This window comes from Bipolaris sorokiniana, assembly GCF_000338995.1.
Source record: "Bipolaris sorokiniana ND90Pr unplaced genomic scaffold COCSAscaffold_4, whole genome shotgun sequence".
NCBI lineage: Eukaryota > Fungi > Ascomycota > Dothideomycetes > Pleosporales > Pleosporaceae > Bipolaris > Bipolaris sorokiniana.
Window position 1 is genome coordinate 1,386,273 of NW_006911898.1, and position 20,486 is coordinate 1,406,758.

The 20,486-nt window shown below is 51.2% G+C and overlaps 11 protein-coding genes and 1 non-coding gene across 12 annotated transcripts; 8 read left to right on the forward strand and 4 right to left on the reverse strand.

The window, feature by feature from the left end:
* The first annotated feature begins 419 nt into the window (after window positions 1-419).
* Window positions 420-1,248, forward strand: COCSADRAFT_138266 (uncharacterized protein). The gene is made up of 4 exons (XM_007699823.1): window positions 420-690; window positions 744-793; window positions 1,005-1,068; window positions 1,122-1,248. Exons 1-4 carry the CDS (start codon window positions 510-512, stop codon window positions 1,157-1,159), a joined length of 333 nt encoding a protein of 110 aa, XP_007698013.1. The 5' UTR covers window positions 420-509; the 3' UTR covers window positions 1,160-1,248.
* Window positions 1,249-1,818: 570 nt separating this feature from the next.
* COCSADRAFT_158641 (uncharacterized protein) lies at window positions 1,819-2,590 on the forward strand (the record flags this gene model as incomplete). The annotated part of the gene is made up of 3 exons (XM_007699824.1): window positions 1,819-1,866; window positions 1,922-2,347; window positions 2,399-2,590. The coding sequence occupies 3 exons, from the start codon at window positions 1,819-1,821 to the stop codon at window positions 2,588-2,590; spliced, it is 666 nt and encodes a 221-aa protein (XP_007698014.1).
* Window positions 2,591-3,093: 503 nt separating this feature from the next.
* Window positions 3,094-5,856, reverse strand: COCSADRAFT_169464 (uncharacterized protein; the record flags this gene model as incomplete). The annotated part of the gene is made up of 2 exons (XM_007699825.1): window positions 3,094-5,008; window positions 5,057-5,856. The coding sequence occupies 2 exons, from the start codon at window positions 5,854-5,856 to the stop codon at window positions 3,094-3,096; spliced, it is 2,715 nt and encodes a 904-aa protein (XP_007698015.1).
* Window positions 5,857-6,048: 192 nt separating this feature from the next.
* On the forward strand, window positions 6,049-8,344 carry COCSADRAFT_179802 (uncharacterized protein; the record flags this gene model as incomplete). The annotated part of the gene is made up of 3 exons (XM_007699826.1): window positions 6,049-6,112; window positions 6,186-6,505; window positions 6,554-8,344. 3 exons carry the CDS (start codon window positions 6,049-6,051, stop codon window positions 8,342-8,344), a joined length of 2,175 nt encoding a protein of 724 aa, XP_007698016.1.
* Window positions 8,345-8,505: 161 nt separating this feature from the next.
* On the reverse strand, window positions 8,506-9,016 carry COCSADRAFT_85391 (uncharacterized protein; the record flags this gene model as incomplete). The annotated part of the gene is made up of 2 exons (XM_007699827.1): window positions 8,506-8,681; window positions 8,821-9,016. 2 exons carry the CDS (start codon window positions 9,014-9,016, stop codon window positions 8,506-8,508), a joined length of 372 nt encoding a protein of 123 aa, XP_007698017.1.
* Window positions 9,017-9,201: 185 nt separating this feature from the next.
* Window positions 9,202-10,662, forward strand: COCSADRAFT_35061 (uncharacterized protein). Its single transcript, XM_007699377.1, has 2 exons — window positions 9,202-9,310; window positions 9,416-10,662. Exons 1-2 carry the CDS (start codon window positions 9,249-9,251, stop codon window positions 10,482-10,484), a joined length of 1,131 nt encoding a protein of 376 aa, XP_007697567.1. The 5' UTR covers window positions 9,202-9,248; the 3' UTR covers window positions 10,485-10,662.
* A 73-nt stretch (window positions 10,663-10,735) lies between these two features.
* COCSADRAFT_t29 lies at window positions 10,736-10,821 on the forward strand. The gene has a single exon. It is a non-coding gene; the product is annotated as a tRNA-Asn (tRNA).
* A 193-nt stretch (window positions 10,822-11,014) lies between these two features.
* Window positions 11,015-11,944, reverse strand: COCSADRAFT_299401 (uncharacterized protein). Its single transcript, XM_007699828.1, has one exon. The coding sequence runs from the start codon at window positions 11,758-11,760 to the stop codon at window positions 11,029-11,031; it is 732 nt and encodes a 243-aa protein (XP_007698018.1). The 5' UTR covers window positions 11,761-11,944; the 3' UTR covers window positions 11,015-11,028.
* Window positions 11,945-12,673: 729 nt separating this feature from the next.
* On the forward strand, window positions 12,674-14,793 carry COCSADRAFT_138283 (uncharacterized protein). Its single transcript, XM_007699829.1, has 2 exons — window positions 12,674-13,401; window positions 13,457-14,793. Exons 1-2 carry the CDS (start codon window positions 12,958-12,960, stop codon window positions 14,525-14,527), a joined length of 1,515 nt encoding a protein of 504 aa, XP_007698019.1. The 5' UTR covers window positions 12,674-12,957; the 3' UTR covers window positions 14,528-14,793.
* Window positions 14,794-16,441: 1,648 nt separating this feature from the next.
* COCSADRAFT_299418 (uncharacterized protein) lies at window positions 16,442-16,931 on the forward strand (the record flags this gene model as incomplete). The annotated part of the gene is made up of 1 exon (XM_007699830.1): window positions 16,442-16,931. A coding segment is annotated over one exon (399 nt), but the record flags the coding sequence as incomplete, so codon positions are not given.
* Window positions 16,932-16,939: 8 nt separating this feature from the next.
* Window positions 16,940-17,651, forward strand: COCSADRAFT_299495 (uncharacterized protein). The gene has a single exon (XM_007699831.1). The coding sequence runs from the start codon at window positions 17,071-17,073 to the stop codon at window positions 17,518-17,520; it is 450 nt and encodes a 149-aa protein (XP_007698021.1). The 5' UTR covers window positions 16,940-17,070; the 3' UTR covers window positions 17,521-17,651.
* A 348-nt stretch (window positions 17,652-17,999) lies between these two features.
* COCSADRAFT_299425 (uncharacterized protein) lies at window positions 18,000-20,441 on the reverse strand. Its single transcript, XM_007699832.1, has one exon. The coding sequence runs from the start codon at window positions 20,012-20,014 to the stop codon at window positions 18,125-18,127; it is 1,890 nt and encodes a 629-aa protein (XP_007698022.1). The 5' UTR covers window positions 20,015-20,441; the 3' UTR covers window positions 18,000-18,124.
* Window positions 20,442-20,486: the final 45 nt, after the last annotated feature.

Genomic DNA, 20,486 nt, shown 5'->3' on the forward strand with positions numbered 1-20,486 from the left:
TGTATTTTGGTAAAATCTGACGGGTGGCACATGGTGATGAATTCATGGCTGTTGTTATGTAACGTTGGACTAGAGTGCAATGATACCATATAAGTAGCGTTTTGTGAGCAAAATATTTTGACTTTTTGTATTGGCTCGGTGCTCAATGTCCAAATACTAGGTCCTCAATAGATATGCTGTGCATAACTAATACTAAGTATTGTGGTAGGTTTTGCGAACGTATCGCGTGTATTTCACTGCTGTTCTGCCTGTCTACTTCAAATCCGACAGTCTGCATCAGCATCAAAGTGAAATTACCTGCCGAACTTAAGATTTGAACGATTAGTTCCAAAACGACATGCTCGAGGATGTGACCGCTTAGTCATCATTCTATGGAGCTTAGTGCAAATCTTGGCGTCGTTTTGCCCACAGAATTTTGTGAGCGCACCACCTGGCAAACTTCCACAACTCACGACCGGAGCACAACAACCACCCTTAGGAATTTCCCAGACAACTTCCTACGTGCAACGATGGCCCCCAAGAAGAACAAGAGAACCGCCGACTCCATCAACTCGCGCCTTGCGCTTGTGATGAAGTCCGGTAAGGTCACCCTCGGCTACAAGTCCACCCTCAAGAGCCTCCGCACTGGCAAGGCCAAGCTCGTCATCATTGCTGGCAACACTCCTCCTCTGAGGAAGTCTGAGCTCGAGTGTAAGTAAATTGGTTTTCGTGATTCCAAAAAGACATGGCTAACACGACTTTAGACTACGCTATGCTTTCCAAGACCTCTGTCCACCACTTCTCCGGAAACAACGTACGTATATATTCCACCCTCTCTCATTGCCTAACGACGAGATGCCTGTACAACGGAATACGTTATACATGAGTTCAGATATTCTCGACCTATATTATAAGGACAGAATTGGACAGTAATGGGGTTCGTTGTACTGGTTTATCTCCGAGGGCTGGCTCTGAGAATTGGTCCGATTATGGCCATGGAGAGCTGTCAGCTAACTTGATTGAAGATTGAGCTTGGAACTGCTTGCGGAAAGCTCTTCCGTTGCTCCGTCATGTCCATCCTCGACGCTGGTATGTTTTTGTTCGGCTTCTTCACATTGACGCAATCCACTGACAGTATATAGGTGACTCTGACATCCTGAGCACCAACACCGAGAACTAGAGTGGTACTGCACGTGGGGAAAAAATCAGTTAGACATGATACCTACGGTGTGGCGTATGCTCGACCCGTGATGATATCCAATGAATGACAAAAGATTCATGAGCCGTCCTCTTACCTTACCCTTTGCAATGTGACTCATTATGCCTAGCCTGTCCGTGCTCTAACTATGTCATTGAGACAGAACTACGTCTCGCAAGCCGTCCGCGAGTTCGAGCAGGCAATAGATGATGTTCACGAGCACATGTTCGTGTATCTTGTATGCGCGGTGAAACAGAATGCAATGTCACTTGTCTACATGGTATTGTTTCAGAATAGGCGCGTATAACATGATGTTCGCATTCCGTTGCCACAGATCCCCACGATTGCACTTTGAGTGGCGCTTACCTGCTTGGAAATCAATGCGCTCGCTTAATCGGGTCTTGGCGTGTGCTGCGCAATATTGTGATTAGCAATCACCACTGACGACTTCCCTTGACTTCGCCCTCCGACACCTCCCCACTAACACTCAAATAAAGGGTAAGGTACGGCTGTCGCAATCGTATTCCCTGGCAGACGTTTTACTGACATCTTTATCAGTTTGCGCACACACTCACTCTTTCTCGTTTTCGACGCTCTCCGGACATCCGCTCATTGATTTCACAGCAGGAAGAACCGTCACAATGGCCCGCCGTCCCGCCCGTTGCTACCGCTACTGCAAGAACAAGCCCGTACGTCAGACTAGAGATACAAAGAGAGGAGGAAAATAGGCTGACTGGGTTATAGTACCCCAAGAGCAGGTTCAACCGTGGTGTACCCGATGCCAAGATCCGCATCTTCGACCTCGGTCGCAAGAAGGCCAACGTAGACGACTTCCCTCTCTGCATCCACTTGGTCTCCAACGAGTACGAGCAGCTGTCTTCCGAGGCTCTCGAAGCCGCCCGTATTTGCGCCAACAAGTACATGGTCAAGAGCGGAGGAAAGGAATCTTTCCATCTCCGTGTCCGTGTCCACCCCTACCACGTCGTCCGTATCAACAAGATGTTGTCGTGCGCTGGTGCCGATAGATTGCAAACGGGTATGCGTGGTGCTTTCGGCAAGCCCAACGGTCTTGTCGCTCGTGTCAACATTGGTCAGATCCTCATGTCCGTCAGGACTAGGGACTCTAACCGCGCTATCGCTCTCGAGGCTCTGAGGCGTTGCCAGTACAAGGTATGTGGGCAAAGTATGTATTAGTGATGTTTTGGAACTAACTGGCTTCAGTTCCCTGGTCGCCAGAAGATCATCGTCTCCAAGAACTGGGGTTTCACCCCTCTCAAGCGCGAGGAGTACGTCCAGCAGCGCCAGGAGGGCAAGGTCAAGATCGACGGTGCCTACGTTCAGTTCCTCCGCAACAAGGGCAACCTCGCCAGCAACATTCGCCGCTTCCCTACCGCTTTCGAGGCATCTGCTTAGATTTTGAGTTAAGCGAAATGGGTTGCTGTGCATGATGATCATGGGTCCAATGGAAATTCGGTTACGGCGTGATTTGTTTTCTTCATCAGTTATGGATGAAGGCTGGAGGGAGAGCCTCTGCGGCATGTAACTGTAGAGAACGACCAGGAACAGCCCGACAATGACAAATGATACAACAATGTCCGCTTCCCACATGGCAGTATGAGGAGGACGTGATGGTACGACGAAGACTAGTCAATTGCATGCCCAGTCCAACCAGTACATTTGCATGGAATGCTGTGGTGATAAGGGCCATCGATGTCAGATATCTATGTCTAATTCTTCAATGTCACCGGTGGAACAGGAGAACATGTTTGCAATAATGTGCCATTTATTTCTATTAACAACACTGCTATGCTAATTGTGGATTGAGTGGGAACAAGTGAAAGATACTTGAATAAACGCCCAGTGATTCCCAGGCGCTCCATGCGGATGTTATCCAACCTCCCTCCAAAAAAGAAAGATTAAACGCCAACGCCCGCGCCCCGACCTTCAGCTTGGGCTCTAGAAAACTGTTGCAAAAGCTGCAAGACTCCTCCACCATTGTTCGCTGGTGCAACCGCCTCTTCTTCATCATCGTCATCTTGCGCCAACCGGCTTGTTCGCCACGAGTCACCGAGCATACTTTCTTCCTCGATGCGAGTGTGTGATGGACCCGGTGCGTCGGAAACTGGTTGAAGAGGTGTACGGTACCGGTTCGCCCCCGCTTGGTGAGGCGAGCCACGTAGGATCGAGGCCGAAGAAGGCTGGTGGTGCGGATCAAGCATCATAGAGGTCATGGGCTCGTCTCTTGCCATGGGTTTCTGTCTCGGTGTTCTTTGCTGGAGGTTCTGGCGACCGGGTTGGTTTCTACTTGATGCTTTTGCACCCATTTCTATTGGCTGAGCGGTCTGAGACATTGTGCCAAAGGTGTTTGGGAATTGTGGTGGGGGATGGAAGTTGCTGCGGCCTTGTAGACGACTGTTGTAGCCGCGGCCGGAATTCTGGTATGTGTCTAAGAAGCCGTAGTAGGAAGCCATCATCTTGTTGTCTTTGGCCATGAAGTAGTCTTCGCGGAGGTCTGGGTCCTCTCTGCGGGCGCCGGTGCCATTGGCGGGGATGTTGTTGGCGTTACGGGTTGTCTTCGTGGATGGAAACATGGAATAGGAACATGTAACACCCAAGCCGTCGACGACAATCGAAAATTCGCGGAAGAAGTCGACAATGCGCTCGCTGCACTTTGGTAGTCTGAAGATGAGCAGGAAGGGGGTGACGACCATGCTCAAAATCTCCTCGGCAAATATGAGGATTTTGGGTTGGTATAGTTTGGTGAACTCAGCGCGGACTTCGTCGGTGTGTAGTCTATCACGCCACGACTCAGGTTCATAGCGGGTGTGGTAAATGACATGGTTGAGGTAGTAGGCCGGATCTGTCACTTGATCTTCCTGAGGGCTGCTTCCCCTTGCGACACGGTACACCGTAGTAAGGATACCAATCCAGAAAATAGCTGTCTTGCCAGGTGTAATTTCGAAGTTGAGGAACAACTCGGAGCCGAGAAGGGTAAATAATACGAGGACGAATGCGAAAGCACCTGCAATGAATGCGACGAATGATGATAGCTGCTCAGTCTTGTCTTTCGGAAACTGGGCAAGGTAGAGATTCGCGTATGGATAGGCCATGTTACGGCGACGGGCAAAGTAATGAGGAAGTTCGTTGAATTCACGGAATTTCCATTGGGCGAAAGTCGTGAAGTCACGATTACTGAGTTGGCCTGGGTCCTTGTGATATTCAGTGAAGTATTTGAACAGGTACGAGGCCAGTACAAAAACCACGGCAAAGGGGGCGCAAAGAATACTGATGATGCCAGTCCAGAAGAAACGCGTCTTCAATCGCTTCACGAGCTCCCGGCGGTTGCGTTCCTTGAGGAAGTCTGAGTTGAATTGGCCATTTGGTCCGCTGAAGACGAAGTCCATGATGGCAAGGTTAACATGCCATTTGGTAGTCTCAGAGAAGATGTAGCGGTTGCCAAGGAAGGGTAGGGGGACCGTGACATCAAGTATCTCCTTGTTGAATAGGGCAATGAGGTAGTTGTCACGGCGCATCAGGCGGCCTGCGATATCAATAGCATCCAGCCGCTGCCTGCTTTTCGAGTCGAGCAACTTGCGTGTTTCTGGCGACAGGTTGGAAGCAGTAGTCAAGTTCAAATCTCGTAACGCCATGATGCGTGTGACGACTTGCTGCCATTGTATCGTTTGAATGTCGCAGTCGGGAATATCAAGTAAATAGTGGTAGAAATCGTGCATAGCTCGCAGCCGAGGTATGTCTGTGATCATGTTATAGAATGAGTAGAGCCAATATATGACGAAAAGCCAGAGGGCCAGTATCCAAAATCCATGTATTCTATTTGCTGTCAGTTGAAACTTTGTGGTATCAGAAAGAAGAACTAACCTTGCAGCACATTTTGGCACCAAGACCTGGCTCATCTTGTTGCTGTCAGGAAACTTGGAGTAGTCGATACACCATCCAAGAAATGTCATGAAGCCCACCACGAAGGCTGTTTGCAGAAGCGTCAGGACCTTCCTCAGAAGGATCGAGTATATGCCACAGCCAACGTAGTACTCATAGACCTCAGTCATATAGTTATCCAGATCCGTCTGATTTACCCACAGCCACAAGGCTTTCTCCCGAGGATCTGCCGCGAAGTGTCCAGGTCTACTAGTATGCCCCCAAGGCTGTGAAGGTGCCCCTCTTCTGTCGTCGTCGTGAAGTCGTTGCTGTGTGCGGGTAGCATCCCACTGTGCCCGTGTCTGTCGCGTCGACGGGCCTGGTACAGGCATGGGTAGACCTTCACCGCGCTTACTTGAACCCGGTGCTGGCCCATGTCCGCCTTCGAGAAGCAGGGACTGTGGAACGTCGTCATCATCGTCGATAGGCGCAGTGCGGGCTGGCGCAGGCTGTCTCCATGCAGGTATGCGACTTGCTGTGTTGATGCCTGGTGGTGCGTTACGTTTGGCATCTGGAGAGACTGCGCGGCTCTCAGTCGTCATCTGGCTTGAGGAGGCTTCCTCAAGCAAGTGAGCGAGGTCCTGCTCTTCAAAGCGAGCACCAAAGTTCTCCTCGTCTATGTCCATCTCGTGCTGCTCCCCAGTCGAGACAGAGTCACGATGGTGTGCGGTGTTCAGCGGTTCGTTTTCGTAAAGGTCGTCTGAGGCAGAAGGGAGGAGTCTGGATAGTAGGTTGGAGGCCATCATGGTCGTTGTGCGGTATTGCGCTGAGCCAACGGGCGGGGCGCGTGGCCGTGCTGCGCTGGATGGGTGCGTTTTATGGGCGAGTAGGGTCAGAGGACCAAAAGCGGGATCCCCAGAAGTTGAGTCCTGAATCCATGGACTCTGACGCAAGTCTGGTCAGTGGTTGTATCAGCAGGATACAAGTGGGCGGCGATGAGTGCGGCTATCGTCGAGCGCCTCATCGACATGGGACTCATGCAGGTGACGCGCCGCGCTGGTACCTATCGATCTATCTATCGATAAGCTCGGCTGCACCTGCCCTGGGTTTGCCCAACATGACACCTTTCTAGGCAAAGGTCACAACACCCATTCATTCATGACGACAAGCTATTTCCACGACCGCGGTGCTCCAGCGTCCCAGAATGGCGCTTCTCCCTCGTCGCCGTCGGGGACACCCGCTTCAAAGGGTGCGAATGCGCTAGCCAGCCGCATCACGAGTGTGCTCTCCGCTTCCTATGCAGATCTTGAGATTCGGGATGCCTTAGAAACTCTAGATGCACGTGGAGTACAAAACTCTGCGGAGACGCGTCGTCAACTTCGCCTTGATGTGCAAAAAGAAGTCATACAGTGCAATGGCGAGATCATCAAGGACTTTGGCCAGGTTGCCGATGTATGTCAGAACACAAGCACCAAAAGTAGTCTGCTAAAACGATTCCAGCAATTGAAGCGCATCGGAACAGCCATCAGCAGTCTGAACAACTACTGTGCTGATATGCGTGGCCATATTGCGGCTGCAAACAAAGAGACTGACCCTGTCTTGGAAGAGGCCGCCAGTCTCATAAGCCAGAAGAAACAGGTCGAATCCAAACAGCAAGTGCTCAACGCATTCACTGCTCATTTCCTCATCACGGAGGAGGATGTAACTGTATTGACTTCTACCGCGGAGCCCGTCAACGAGGAATTCTTCCAAATCTTGACTCGTGTAAAAAAGATACATCATGACTGCCAGATACTTCTCGGGACTGAAGATCAGCGACTGGGCCTAGAGGTGCTAGAAAGAAGCTCCAAACAACTCAACTCTGCATTCCAAAAGCTTTATCGGTGGATCCAACGCGAATTTAAAACGCTAGATCTGGAAAACCCACAGATCAGCGCATCGGTCCGGCGATCTCTGCGTGTACTGGCTGAACGACCTGCCCTGTTCCAAAGCTGTCTTGACTCGTTTGCTGAAGCTCGCGAGTCGATTCTGTCAGACGCCTTCCATGCAGCATTGACCGGTTCGACATCAGAAAACCACATAGCCACCAAGCCCATCGAGTTTTACGCTCACGATCCGCTGCGCTATGTGGGAGATATGCTTGCCTGGGCCCACTCTACGACAGTATCAGAAAGAGAAGCACTCGAAAACCTTTTCATTTCAGATGGTGAGGAAATCAAGCGTTCCATCCAGGCTGGCTTGGAAAGTGAGCCCTGGCTAAGAGGTGACCAAGATGCCGAGGTGTTTGACGGGCGAAAGGCTCTTAATCAACTCGTCAGCCGCGATCTTGCAGGTGTAGCTCGTTTGTTGAGACAGCGAACAGAACAAGTCATCCAAAGTCATGACGATGCGACCTTGGCATACAAAATTGCCAATCTGATTGGCTTCTACAAGGGAACGTTTGCAAAGCTGCTTGGGGCCGATTCGGAAGTTCTGGATGTCTTTGACACATTAGAAGCTTCTGCGATGCGGCAGTTCCGCGCAAACATGAGAGACTACGTCGCTAACGTACAAAGTGATCTTGCTGTGGCGCCAGCAGATCTCTCTCCTCCTGAATTCCTGGAAGAGGCATTGCAGATACTCAAAGTACTTGCAAAAAGTTACGATACATCACTCGCTGCAACGGATGATGATGGCCAGGGCTTCCAGGCTGTACTATCAGAAGCTCTCGATCCTTTCTTGAGCAGTTGCGAGAACCTACAGAAAGGCATGAAAGAGCCTGATAACTCCATCTTCGCCGCCAACTGCTTGTTTGCGGCTAAAGAAGTTCTCTCGCAATACGCCTTCACTAAGGAGCGAGTCAGCGACATAGAAGACACAATCCATGAGACTGTAGCCAAACTAACAGACTACCAACATCAATACTTGGTCAATGAGTCTGGTCTAGTTACTCTGCTTGAAGCGCTTGCACCAATCAGCGACTCTGCTGAAAGCCTCAAGACAGTACCCCAGTTGGAAGCATTCAAACCAGATGCACTGGTCTCTGCCAGTCAACAGCTGGATGAGTTCCTACCATCTGCCCTTATCGACGCAGCAGAGAACATCAAGCAGCTACGCAATAGAAAGATGATACAAGATATCACCGAAGAGGCTGCTGGTAAGTTCTGTGAGGATTTTGAATTAGTCGAGGACAAGATAATAGCTGCGGATGAGTTGATGGATGAGGACGAAGATAAAGATGAGGAGCATGAACTCAGATTGAGGAATTTATTCCCTCGTACTAGTGGTGAAATACGGGTGCTACTAAGCTAGGGAGCTAAACATAGAATAGATGTGGTCTCTTTGGAGCCCAGTCCTGTGGTCTAAATCCCTCAATGATGACTCCCATTGGGGTTATGTATCATGAAATGCGCTTTGCTCATGGCGGTGAACCATTCTTTGGGTGCATTCACTATGACTAGGCTGCATCGTATTTACTGTGGTTTCTTCTTTTCCCATTCCTCCGGCGTATGACACTTTGGTGTCCACGCATGTATCGCTGCAATTTCCTCCTTCAGCGTACTGTTGACTAGCCGGTGTCGTGCTAGAGTGGTCTTCTTGGCAAATTGTGGTGATACGATGATAGCCTCGTACATTTGCCCGCATCCGCCTGTTTGTAATATCAGCGTAGTCCTGTGACTCAGAGAGCGACTGAAAAGAAAAATATCCCGACGCCAGACCTTGCCCGTCCCGTTTTACTTTTTCTCTCTCCGCCTTCTTTTCTGAGTAAAAAAGGAATTTATGCATACCACTCAAATCTTCAATCTCAACATGTGTTGCACCGAGTCCGTCTTCCAGTTTCTTCTTGATTCCTTCCATGGAAACGCCGGAGGTAGCCTGCACGTTCGTGGCCTCAGCATCCGTTCTTGCACTCATCGCTTTGGTATTTTCTGAATCGATCGCAAGAGTGTCGAGTGTTTTGTAAAGTTTGTGTCGTGGATCCATGTGGTAATGATGTGATATTCCTCCAGTGTTCCTATCTTCGGATCTGATAAGATTGGGCCTCCGAATCTAGAAAAGGCGCAGACCGGAAGCGGGGAGGGGCTGATGACGCATGTCGGCTACGGGTGCAGGGATGATTGGCGCGTGCCTTTATGATTGCAAAGTGTTACTGCTTTGGGTTTGCAATTGTTCCATTGAGGACCGTATGTTTATGTCCACGGCACAGCGATTCGCAATGAGTGCGACTACTACTTGTGCGCCGTTCTCCCAAGCGGTTGTAAGAGCAATGCGGAAGTTGTAGGTCAACTCTCCCACAGGCCGAATATTGTTCCTTTGTATCTCGCAGCCAGAGAATCAAGCATATGCAAACCTGCTCTGGCAAAGTACTGATTGTGAATAAAGGTATCCGCGGGAGCTTGCAGACAACTCTTGGGACAATACCGGATTGCTACTTGAAGCACCGTTCAATGCGTCTCGCCGCCAGTCAAACACCGTCCTCCTCACCATTGACCTCACCAAAGCCGTTGCCGACGAGGCCATTGCACTCAACTCTTCGATCATCATCGCATACCACCCGATCATATTCAGAGGCCTGAAGTCATTGACTCTTGCGGATACACAGCAGCAATCACTACTGCGGTTAGCCAGTCATGGCATTAGTGTATACTGTCCACATACAGCGTTGGATGCAGCACCAGGAGGACTAGGAGATTGGCTAGCAGACATTGTTACAGGCACAAAGAATTTGGGTCAGTCTCCAGGCGCGGGTGCTCAACCAGAGCCCTTAAATCCTACAGAAGAAAACAACGACGATCCCTTCATTGAGAAGAAACGGCCAACTTTTACCCTGAACCACCACCCGAGCCAGCGCACCCTTCAGCTTGGCAAGTTGCTCACTTCAACAGCCCCGGTTACTGCTCCACACAAACGAGAAGTCATCAAACCTCAGACGCCGGAGCTCGCTTCACATCCCAACGCCGGCATGGGCCGCATTGTGCGATTCGACCATGCCCAGCCCCTTCCCACCCTCCTCGATCGCATAGGCAAAGGGCTCAACAACCCCAAGGGCTTCCCAATCGCAATCCCCCAAGGCAAAGCAATCTCCGACATGCAAATCAAAAGCGTAGGCATCTGCGCAGGCTCTGGCTCCGGCCTCCTCAGCGGCCTAGACGTCGATTTGCTCTTTACAGGCGAACTAGACCATCACGCAGCGCTCGCGGCAATCGAGCAAGGCCGAGTAGTCATCAGCTTGTTCCATAGCAACTCTGAGCGCGGGTTCCTCGCCGAAGTTATGAGTACACAGCTAGAAGACGCTGTGGACGAGGAGTGGAAAAAGGTTAGGGAAGAGTACAAGGATAATGGAGAGTTTTTGGAGGCGCTGGCAGATGAAAATCTGATTGTTGAGGTCAGCGAGGCAGATAGGGATCCATATGGTATTGTGGTTTTGAGGGATGATGCGGGACAAGCATAGCGACAATACAGTAGTCGAGCAGTATAGGCGATAGTTGAGGTTCAGGGAAAAGCCGGGCATGCTCAATGTTACTCGCTAAACAAGCGTATAGATCCTGGGTCGTTCCACACATTAGCCGACCGATGAGAGCTACATTGCTTTTTGCTTCGAACATTGAATGAAAATTATGAGATATGGCAATATAAATTTTATCACAACTAATTCCTCCATCGAAACTCAAAACCGAAGCGCATTCAGCGCTTTCGCAAACATCCTCCGTGGCGCAATTGGCTAGCGCGTCTGACTGTTACACCAGTAGCTTATCAGGAGGTTGAAAGTTCGAGCCTTTCCGGGGGAGTTTCGCTTTTTTTGCCCTCATCACTACATACCGTTCTTTTTTGCCTACACCCCTCTCTATCTGTAACATTGGAATTCACTTTTTTTTCCTGTTCCCCGTACCCAAACTTGATTTCAACTATTAAAGCTAATACGCAGCACATCGCATCTACAGAGTTATTTTTTTTTGGGAGGGGCTAATTTGACTGCCGTTCCGACATGGAAAAAGTCAAGATTGCGCATCTACTTTGATAATAACACATTGTTTCGATATCGTATCGTATAACCCGAAGTCGCTCACTGTCCTCAGACAAATCTCCTCTAGCCTCGCTTTCACCATAACCATGCTCGTTTCAGAAGCAGCTTTGTGAACTTGTCTCACGCCAACCTCTGGGTTATTCCCCGGTGACGCCTGCTCCGGGCCTAACGACGGCATTACTCTCGCTAGGAGATTGCGGCGGGAGAAGCGTAGCGATGAGGTTGGTACGCTTGTAGCACTAGTAGCATTAGGAGAAAGCGTAGTATCTCGGTAGCTAGGCGGATTTAACCGCGAAGTTAGGATTGTTTCGAGTTCGTGTAGGACGGTTGGTAGTTTCCAGAATTCTGTGCTGTTAATGGGGCCAGATAGGTGGATGAGGTGGGGGGGAGAGGTGTCGGAGGCGAAGCCGAGGACTTGAACCGATGGAGAAGAGGAAGAGGAGGAGGAGTCCTTGGAGAAACCGGAGGAGCTGTCTGATTTTGTGGGCGCGAGGGATGTGTCTGAGGGGAGGAGGGCGAGGGTCGTGGTTGCCATGGCGTAGGTGATGCGTTGGTGGATGAGGGGGAGGATGTGGGTGTCGATTACGGACTCGATGTGTTGGGTGCGTGTGATATTTAGTTGATCGAGGATTGATGGAGATGAGGAGGAGGCGGGTGGTGAGTATGGTGGTGGTGGTGCTGCATCGTTGTGTTTCTCTGACATCTTTCCAGGAGTGACAGAAGGCTCCAGAGTGTGAGGTGTCGAGGTTGGTGGCCTGGCGAAGAACGTCGTATAATTGGTAACTGTGTACCAACAGCCTTGTGCTCACAGGCAAAAAGTTACCAAGGCTGCTCTTGTTGTACGGTAGTCCGATGGCAAACCCCGGAAGAACAGTTACTAGTCTTCTACGGATAACGGCAAGCCACCGACCCAAAGCAGACACGATAGTCTGCCCTGTCTCCGCCTCACAACTGAGGTCTTCCAACTAGCGCCAAGCATCGCCACAGTCGTTGTCTCGTCATACTATACCTGGTGGTGGTCACAGGATGCCTTGAACACACACGGGTAAGCGAATCAGATATTTTTCAAGTATGAATACCCGAGGCCACCCGGCCCGACCCATCTTGGCCAACCAAACTCCATGTCTGACCGAGAAGAAGGAGAGATTCAGGCAAACATGCTTGTGTCAATACTTTTTGCCAGTAAAACAGCTGTGTCAATGTCTGAGACAGACACAGCGATATGCCTCTCGCATTCCAATGCGCCAAACGACCGAGCAAACGCCCGAAAAATCGTGAGATCTGCAGTGCAAACTTGAACGCTTTAGGTCACCGGGAGGCAAGAACAACCCTTTTGACAAAAGGGTCCGTACACCCAGTTAGGCCTCCGAAGTAGGTCACATGTTGTGGCTGTGCATAAGGCAGAATCGTGGTAGATGCGACTAGTACCCCGGTTCCTGGGCTCAGATCTGGTCTGTGCACTTCTCTCACCACTATTGTCCAACGTGTTCACCGAGCTGTGCACTTGGACGTGCCGTGTTTTGCGGTAGTAGTACTTTTGGGAGCGTATCATGACCAGGCTGAAGGTGTATAAAGGTATATAGTTCTGCTGTTGTAGGATGGTTCACTAATAGCGAATTCATCATCATCATCATCACCACCACTTCAAGATTTGGCAATACGGTACGATATCTTTTGTTCTGTGTGGAACAGTCGAATACGTTTGAGTGGTATAAATATATACCCATTCGGCACCCTTTTGTCTTATATCTTTTTCCAAGTCTGGCATATAAGAATCCTGTCATTCTACACCTCAATTCTACCCGATTAATACACCACCGACTCCATCGATCGAGGATCAATCGCCGGCATACATCGCCTTGAATAATCTTAACCCCGTCTAGACAAAACATCAGCCATCATGTGGTACCACGTCGCAGAGCCGAATTCCTACCTCGTAATTACGGGAGTAGGGATTCAAAAGGTTCTCATCAAGAAAAAGGCCTTCGTCTACCCTCTGCAAAAAGTCTCCAAAATCTCAATCACACCGTTTGACTTCTCAATGTCGCTACAAGCAATGACGATTGAGAAGCTTAAGTTCTCCCTCCCAGCAGTCTTTACAATCGGTCCTGCGGATAACCCAGAAGCTTTGGAAAAGTATGCTGTTTTGCTTACAGGCGAGAGCGACGGCAGACCGACACAAAATGCGTCAAAGGGAGTGGTTGCAGTAGCTGAGGGGCGCAGCCATGTCCAGGATATCGTCAAGGGAATCATTGAGGGCGAGACAAGATCAATAGTTTCCACAATGACCATGGAGGAGCTGTTCCGCGAGCGCAGAATCTTCAAGGAAAAGGTCATTCAACAGGTAATACTCACCTTTTCGCTATTCAAATCAACCACATACTCACCAGTGTTTCAAGGTACAATCGGAGCTCGACCAATTCGGTCTCTGCATCTACAATGCCAACGTCAAGGAACTGCAAGACACGCCAGGGTCAGAGTACTTTGCTTTTCTCTCACGCAAGGCACACGAGGGTGCTCTGAACCAAGCTAAGGTCGACGTTGCCCACGCCCGCATGCAGGGTGAGGTTGGCGAGGCTGAAAAGCAGGGCAAGACCAAGCAAGAAGTGGCAAAGATCCACGCCCAAACCGCTGTCCTCGAAACCGAGCGCAAGGCCGAAAAGGCCACAGCAGATGCAAAGTTTACCGACAAGGAGATTGAGATTAGCAGGGACCTCAACGTAGCCAGGATCAACGCTAAGCGCGAAGCTGAACGCCGCGATGCGGAGCTTCAGATGGAAGTTGAGAAGAAGAGGGCACTCATGGAGCTTGAGCGTCTCCGAGCTACTAAGGTCGTGCAGGCGAAGATTGAGAAGGAATCTTCGCAACAAAAGGCTGATGGAGAACTCTACGCTCAGGAAAAGGCCGCGGAGGGCAAAAAGTACAGCGAGCAAGCCGAGGCCGAGGCGGTCGCCTTCCGCCGCCTGCGTGATGCAGAGTCGAACTTCCAAGCCAAGGAGCGCGAGGCAGAAGCCAACTTCATCGTCTCTAAACGGGCCGCCGAGGCTGAGTACTATACCCAGGAGCGCAAGGCCCAAGCTGAGCTAATCACGCAGCAACGCCAAGCCGAAGGTCTATCCGCAATGGCAAAGGCCTACGGCGACATGGCCAATGTCCTGGGTGGACCTCAAGGCCTAATGCAGTACCTCATGATCACCAACGGCACCTACGAGAAGCTGGCTCTGGCCAACGGCCAAGCCATCAGGGGTCTGCAGCCTAAGATCAGTGTCTGGAACACTGGAAACCAAGGGGGCGAGGGCATGGCTGATCCTGCAGCTCCAATCCGCAATCTCTTCCAGAGTCTGCCTCCTCTGCTTAGCACCATCCATGATCAGACTGGTATGGCACCGCCCACGTGGCTGGCTCAGATGCCGCAGAACGGTGATATGAGCAAGATGCAATTGAGGAACGGTAGTAATATTTCCTCATAAAGGCGGGAAGCGGTGATCTTGAACCCCCCCCCCTCCATAGGCTCAAACGGGACGACCGGGTTTGATCCAGTAAAGACTGAAGAACGAGCGTACGGGGTATCATATGTTGTACGATTGGTTGTCATACCCCATAATTCACTGTGTATGTAGCTAGATGTTAGAGGATTTTTTGGTATACAACATAGGTTGATTTTGTTTTTGAGGAGTGGTACTTCTGTGGTACTGTATTGAATTAATTATATAGAGTAATGAAAAAACGACTTAGCTTGCATTCGCATTCATTGTGGATACTATGAGGTGCAGCTGCATAGCCGATGCTGGTCAACGTGCGGCAGCGGATGGAGATGGTTTCTTTGATTCCGTGGTCGTCAGATTATTGTTCAACCACTTCATACGACTTCTGATGTCCTCGTGCGTGTTTGATGACGAATCCTTTTAAGCGAGTTGGATTGGCCAGGTGCCATTCCAACGGGACTCTTGTGGACAAGCCTTGCATTGGTTCGGTGTAGCGGCATACTCGGATCGACTTGAAGGGGATTTTCTCAAAAGAATTGCGAAGTTCCACGATGGGCAGTCAGAGATTATATTTGTTGCTTTGCTGAACGGTAACAAGGATGGTAGAATTATGATTCCGCCGTGTTGGATTCAGGGGAGGATTATTAACGATCGTCCATGAAGACCCGATATCAGAGTGCGTTGATCATCGCTGCTGCAAACGCAAATCGCGTACCGTTTTCTCTCAGTTGAGAGCCGAGGGGTACAGCTTTCTGGACTCCGCGGTTTGAAGTGATCCTCTATTGACCGAAGCTAGAAAAGCCAGGGGGCAAGTGATAAGGCGAAAAGCAAACAATGGAATATATCGAATTGCAACCCGAGGGGGTTGGGGGAGCTTGACGAGGTTGGATGATCGACTATTAAGAAAGCAGATGCAATAGTGTAAGGAGCACCCTTGGACAAGAAAGTATGTAGGCCGTGGTGACGAATGAAACAATATGCAAGCACAGCCATCCTTGACCGGGAAGCAAGATACAAAGCATGTTGTAAGTCTAGTCAAGCCTTCAATACTCCCAACTCTGGACGGAGGGGTCTAGGGTGTGCCACAGTTGCCATAGTTATATTGGCACAGACCGACAGATAGGCTTCCGTCCAACCTTCCGCATTCGACTCTCCAGGCACCGGCACTGGGAAGAGGGGGTGGGGCCCAACATGCCTCAAGTTGAAACTTTCCATGGATCCAGCGTTCAAGTGGCGTCAGAAGCATGCGAGATGGTGTCGCGAGGCCACAGATGGACATAATAAGCCGGGGGCGTGAAACCAGTGGGAAGTGGTGGAGAGGGGAGGGTGGCTTGCTCATCAATCGACAGAAGGAAAGGGCCAATTAGTCCGACGGTGGTTGATGGCATAAGCCCAGCCGCACCATTGCAAGGTGAAGGACGCGAGTCGGCAGATCGCCATGGAAACGAAGAGTGATATGGTGTCACCAAGAGCTGCAGCCATGAGCCGATACGAGGCCCTCAGCAGCCCTCAGTCATGCCCGCAGCCGGAAATCCCGTCTTGATGTTGTGGTGGCCCCCAACTAGTGCGATGCAAAGAGACAAAGAGTAACCAGGTTGCTGCAGAGCACACTAGGCGGCTTCCCCTCGTTGCCACCAACCCAGCACCATTCCGCTTTGGGCCTGAGAATTGCACATCGCGACGCGTCCCGACGCGTCTTGACGTGAATTTTGACGCACCACCAGACGAGACAAAGAACCACACAGCCTGACTCTTATTACTCACACCATACCCTCTCCACACACACCATACACGCACACGGCACGGCTAAGACGAGGGGCGGCTGGTGGTTACAGCTACCCTTGGCTATGGCCAGCCATGCAATGAATCCATTCTCCGCTCACTACTTATTCCATTTCTATTGATATTGACAATGGATATCTTTTTTGCCCTGTGCTAAAAGATATATTGCACCCAAAAAGGCTGGTCTTCTTTTCTCCTCTCTGTCTCTGTCTCTCTCCTCTCCAGCGCTCTAACTGGCGGCCGCCGGTCAGCTACGGCCACCACCCCAAGCAAACAACGTTAGGCCTCGGCGGAATGCCTAGACGGACTGATCCGTGCGGTTGCTCGCCAGAGCTTCAGCTTTTGCGGTTTGCTCATTGTGGCCTGGTGCATCCACTCTTTGCTGCATGCTTTTATCTCTTTTTTCTTTTCTCCTCCCGCTTGCCTCCCCGCCTGCCAAATTTCTTCCCGAATGACGTCCGCCCCTGGCTGCAAATCGTATATCCTTATGTACGTATAGCATGTCCGTCCGGCTGACTGCAGGGCCAGCTGCAGATAAGAGGGTGTGTAGACACGCACGAGTTTTTCTCGTCCTTGTTTGTTTTCAAGAGCCATTGTTGCCCTTGCGCTGTAAACATCAAACCTGTATTGGCAAGGCCACTCCTCCTAGCGAGTCTCAGCACATGCTTCCCCGGCGCTTGGCTCATTAGGTTCCAAGTCTGTGTGCGCGTGCGTGTGCCTGTACTCGTCCATGTGTGTGCGTATATATGTGTGTGTGTGTGTGTGTGTGTGCCTGGTCATTCACGGATCATGGGGGCTGTTTTCGGCACACACACGATGATGACGCCTGTGCTCAGCACCCACGTTACGGAACTACTTTACGGCACGGCCTTGCGGAGCTCACTGCACCAAGAGGGGCTCATGTGGAACGCACCATCACCTCTTCTCACTCTTTTCCACTCCAGGCAAGCTTAATCGAGTCAAATCCATTCCATTCATTCATTCAATCATTATTACAAGCTCGTCTGCCTCAGACTCGTCGTCATTCGGGACCAGCTAATCTATCAGAGTGCACAGGCTTTTCCTCGTACCCTTCCTCATCCTCACCCTCGCCCGCATCACCCGTCCAGCCGATCCCTTCCTCCGCATCGAAGCAGAGTTTGCTCAAAGAAAGAGACATTAGGTATGAGTCCTTCACGCTTCGAGACAATCGTTGAGATTCGTGAAGACTGAATACCCCTTCACGCCCATATCCCGTCGCTTCATCATAACCTTCATCATGACCGTCGTGATAAGGTGGAGAACAAAAAAAAACACAAACACAAGGAAATAAAGCACCACAGCGTCTAGTGGGCCAAAAATGAGTGGAGGCTTGAGTCAAGACAAGATGACCAAGTATACAAAAGAGATGGTTTAGGACAGAGTCAGGCTGTTGGCCTGTCTCATTGCCCAAATCGGGTCAGGGTCTTTCTGGTCATCATGGAACTCCATGTTACATGCCACCATAACTTCCCAGCACCCTGCCCTCGTATTACGGAAGTAAATTGGAAACACTTTCAGCCGCATCATCATGTCAAAGTCGTAAGCCCGGTAAACACAACCAGGGGCGTCATCGCCATCAGTACAATGTCGGCGACCGAGAGTGTACGGTTTGGTATAAATAAAACATAGGAAATGCTTTTCAAAATAAGCAGGCTCGCCATCCTGAGCAGATTGGCAAGTATATTCTGCCACAGCACAAGAGGCTGACCGTCGTAACGCCAATGATGCAGTCGTTGTGCTTGACCACACTAACAAACTGGAAGAAATCGTCGTCGAACCCTACGGCCGCTGTAAGCGGGTAGCATCACTAGGCATACCGGCAAACCGTTGCTCAAACGATGCGGGAGCCTCGAAGCTGTGCGACATGGTCGGTCGAGGGAACATGTTGTTTGACCGGCTGACAAATGGTGAACCTAGGCGAGCAGTAGATTGACCGAGCACATCATTTGCCACCGCGGGTGAGTGTGGACTCGGCAGCGCAGAACGAGAGTCTGCAAATGGGTTGAAGCCCGAAGGGTCGTTGGCTAGAGGAAGGCGTCGTGCTCCTTCAGTCATGTCGCCCAGGCTGAAGCCACGGTTCCTGACACCGCGGTGGCTCGATTCTGCTGGAGCTCCAAAGATCTCGTTGACGAAGCTTTCTCCTCGGTTACGCACCCTCCCTTCGAAGCTGCTGTGAAGGGCACGGCGCTTGAACACCTTGGACTTTGGTCGTGGTGCGTGTAGCTGGAAAGGAGAGCCTAGACGTGGTGGCTGAGACGTCGATGATGCGTGCCAAGTACGTGCGCTATTCTGGCTCATGCTGAGCTTGTTGGCCTCGAGCTTTGCGTGGAAGGGAGAGCCTAGTGCAGTGCCTAGCCCAAGGCCGAGCCCGATATGGAGCGACTGCGACTTCTGATGAGCAGAAGATCGGGCACTTGACCATGTCCTCGCTGTCGGTCGTGGCGTAATATCCTTGGTGAGTTGTGACAGTGGGTTGCCCAACTGCATCGATGCAGCAGTACTGGTTGCTAGCGAGAGGTTCATGTCACGGGTCGAGAAGGTCGTCGATCCCTGAGAGAAAGGCGAAGACAAAGGTTGTTGCGGCACCGAAGACGACGATGATTGCGACGGTTGCGACGGCGGTTCCTCTGGAGGCGGAGAGGATTGAAGCGGTGAGGGTGATCGATGGAGGAGACGCTGGTAGTGTGCAGACAAGGTAGGTTTCTGTTTGGCCAAATCTCGCAGACGCTTTCGGCATTGCTTCTCAGTAGGGTACCGCACGAAGGACTTGCCACTCTTGGTCGTCTTCATGGCATTTGGAGTACCAGCGTACTGGCCAAGTTGAGTCTGTACACGGAGTCCGCCAACGCGGGCCTGCCTTGGGCCCTTCCAAGTCTTTCGAGCCATCCTCGCCACGCGGTGACATACACCATTCGGTGGTGTAGTGCTCGGAAGAGCTTTGAAGGGCGTCACTGTGGGGTCCTGCAGGTAATTCATGTAAGTCATCCACAGGTGGTAGTCCATTTCCTCTGTGAAGTTGGCCCTTAGCTTCAGCTTCTTGGCAGAGCGTGTTGGCTGTTGGTTCATCAATGGCGAGACCGGCCGTTGAATTTGCGGTAGTGGCGGGCAGAAGGAGAATGGATCAGACGATTCATCTTCTAGGCTTGTGCAGCTGCCGCTTCTTGACATGAAGGATCCAATGCTGTCACAAGACGAAAGAGACGAATCAGAGAAGCCGGATGATGAGGTGGGTCTACTAGAGGTCTCACTCTGGCTGACGTGTGGAACGTCCGACCAGTCTTGGGGTCCTTCGTAGTGGCTGATGGTTCTCACTTGGTGAGCAGGAGTCTTTGGCGGAGAGATCATACGAGTATAGCTGAAGCCTGGAGACAGAAAGGCGTCGTCCTGAGACAGAGAGTAGGATGGCAGCTCACTCGGGGTTTCCGACATGATTTCCGGCGCTTCAATAGTGGGAATGGGTTGTTGATGCATGACTGCGTCCATGTCGTCGGGGTTCATGACCATGGTGGCACGGCGGCGGCGGACCTTGAGGACTTGGCGGGGCGGCGGCGGTGGCTGCAGTTGCTCTGGTTGCGGCTCTGGCTCTGGTGTTTGTGGAGCAGGGCCGTCACGGTAGTGGAACATGAAGTTCCTTGGTAAGGTGGTGGAAACGGAACGTTCAGACTCCATGGCTGCTGATGTATCACAGAAATAGGAGACGAGCCACTGTTTCGAAACGCTGTCGGGTTCAACCTGGAGGGGAGGGTCCAAGTGGTCAGTCTCAGCGACGCCGTCAGGTCTGGACAGTGCACGCGCGACGAGCGGTCAATGCATACAATGGCAAGACGGTTCGTACAGCGCTGAGAAGGGTTCGCTGGTTGTTTGGCTGGGCTCGAACAGGTGTTTGGAACACTGCAAACGCGACTGTGCGGCTGCAGGGTGGTTACACGTGCGAGCAGGATAGCTGCGACTTTAATACGAGAGGGTGCAACTATCGCAACGACACGCGATTTCGGACGCGCGGATCACTGGCGTTGTTGCAATGGCGGAAGGGCTTGCGGATAAGAAGATGGGCGACAAGCTCCGTGTGCAAAGGCGCGTAGCTGGCTGTTGCGAGGGGTGCTGGGGCGCGATGTCGATAGCGCGAGGAACAAAAGCAAAA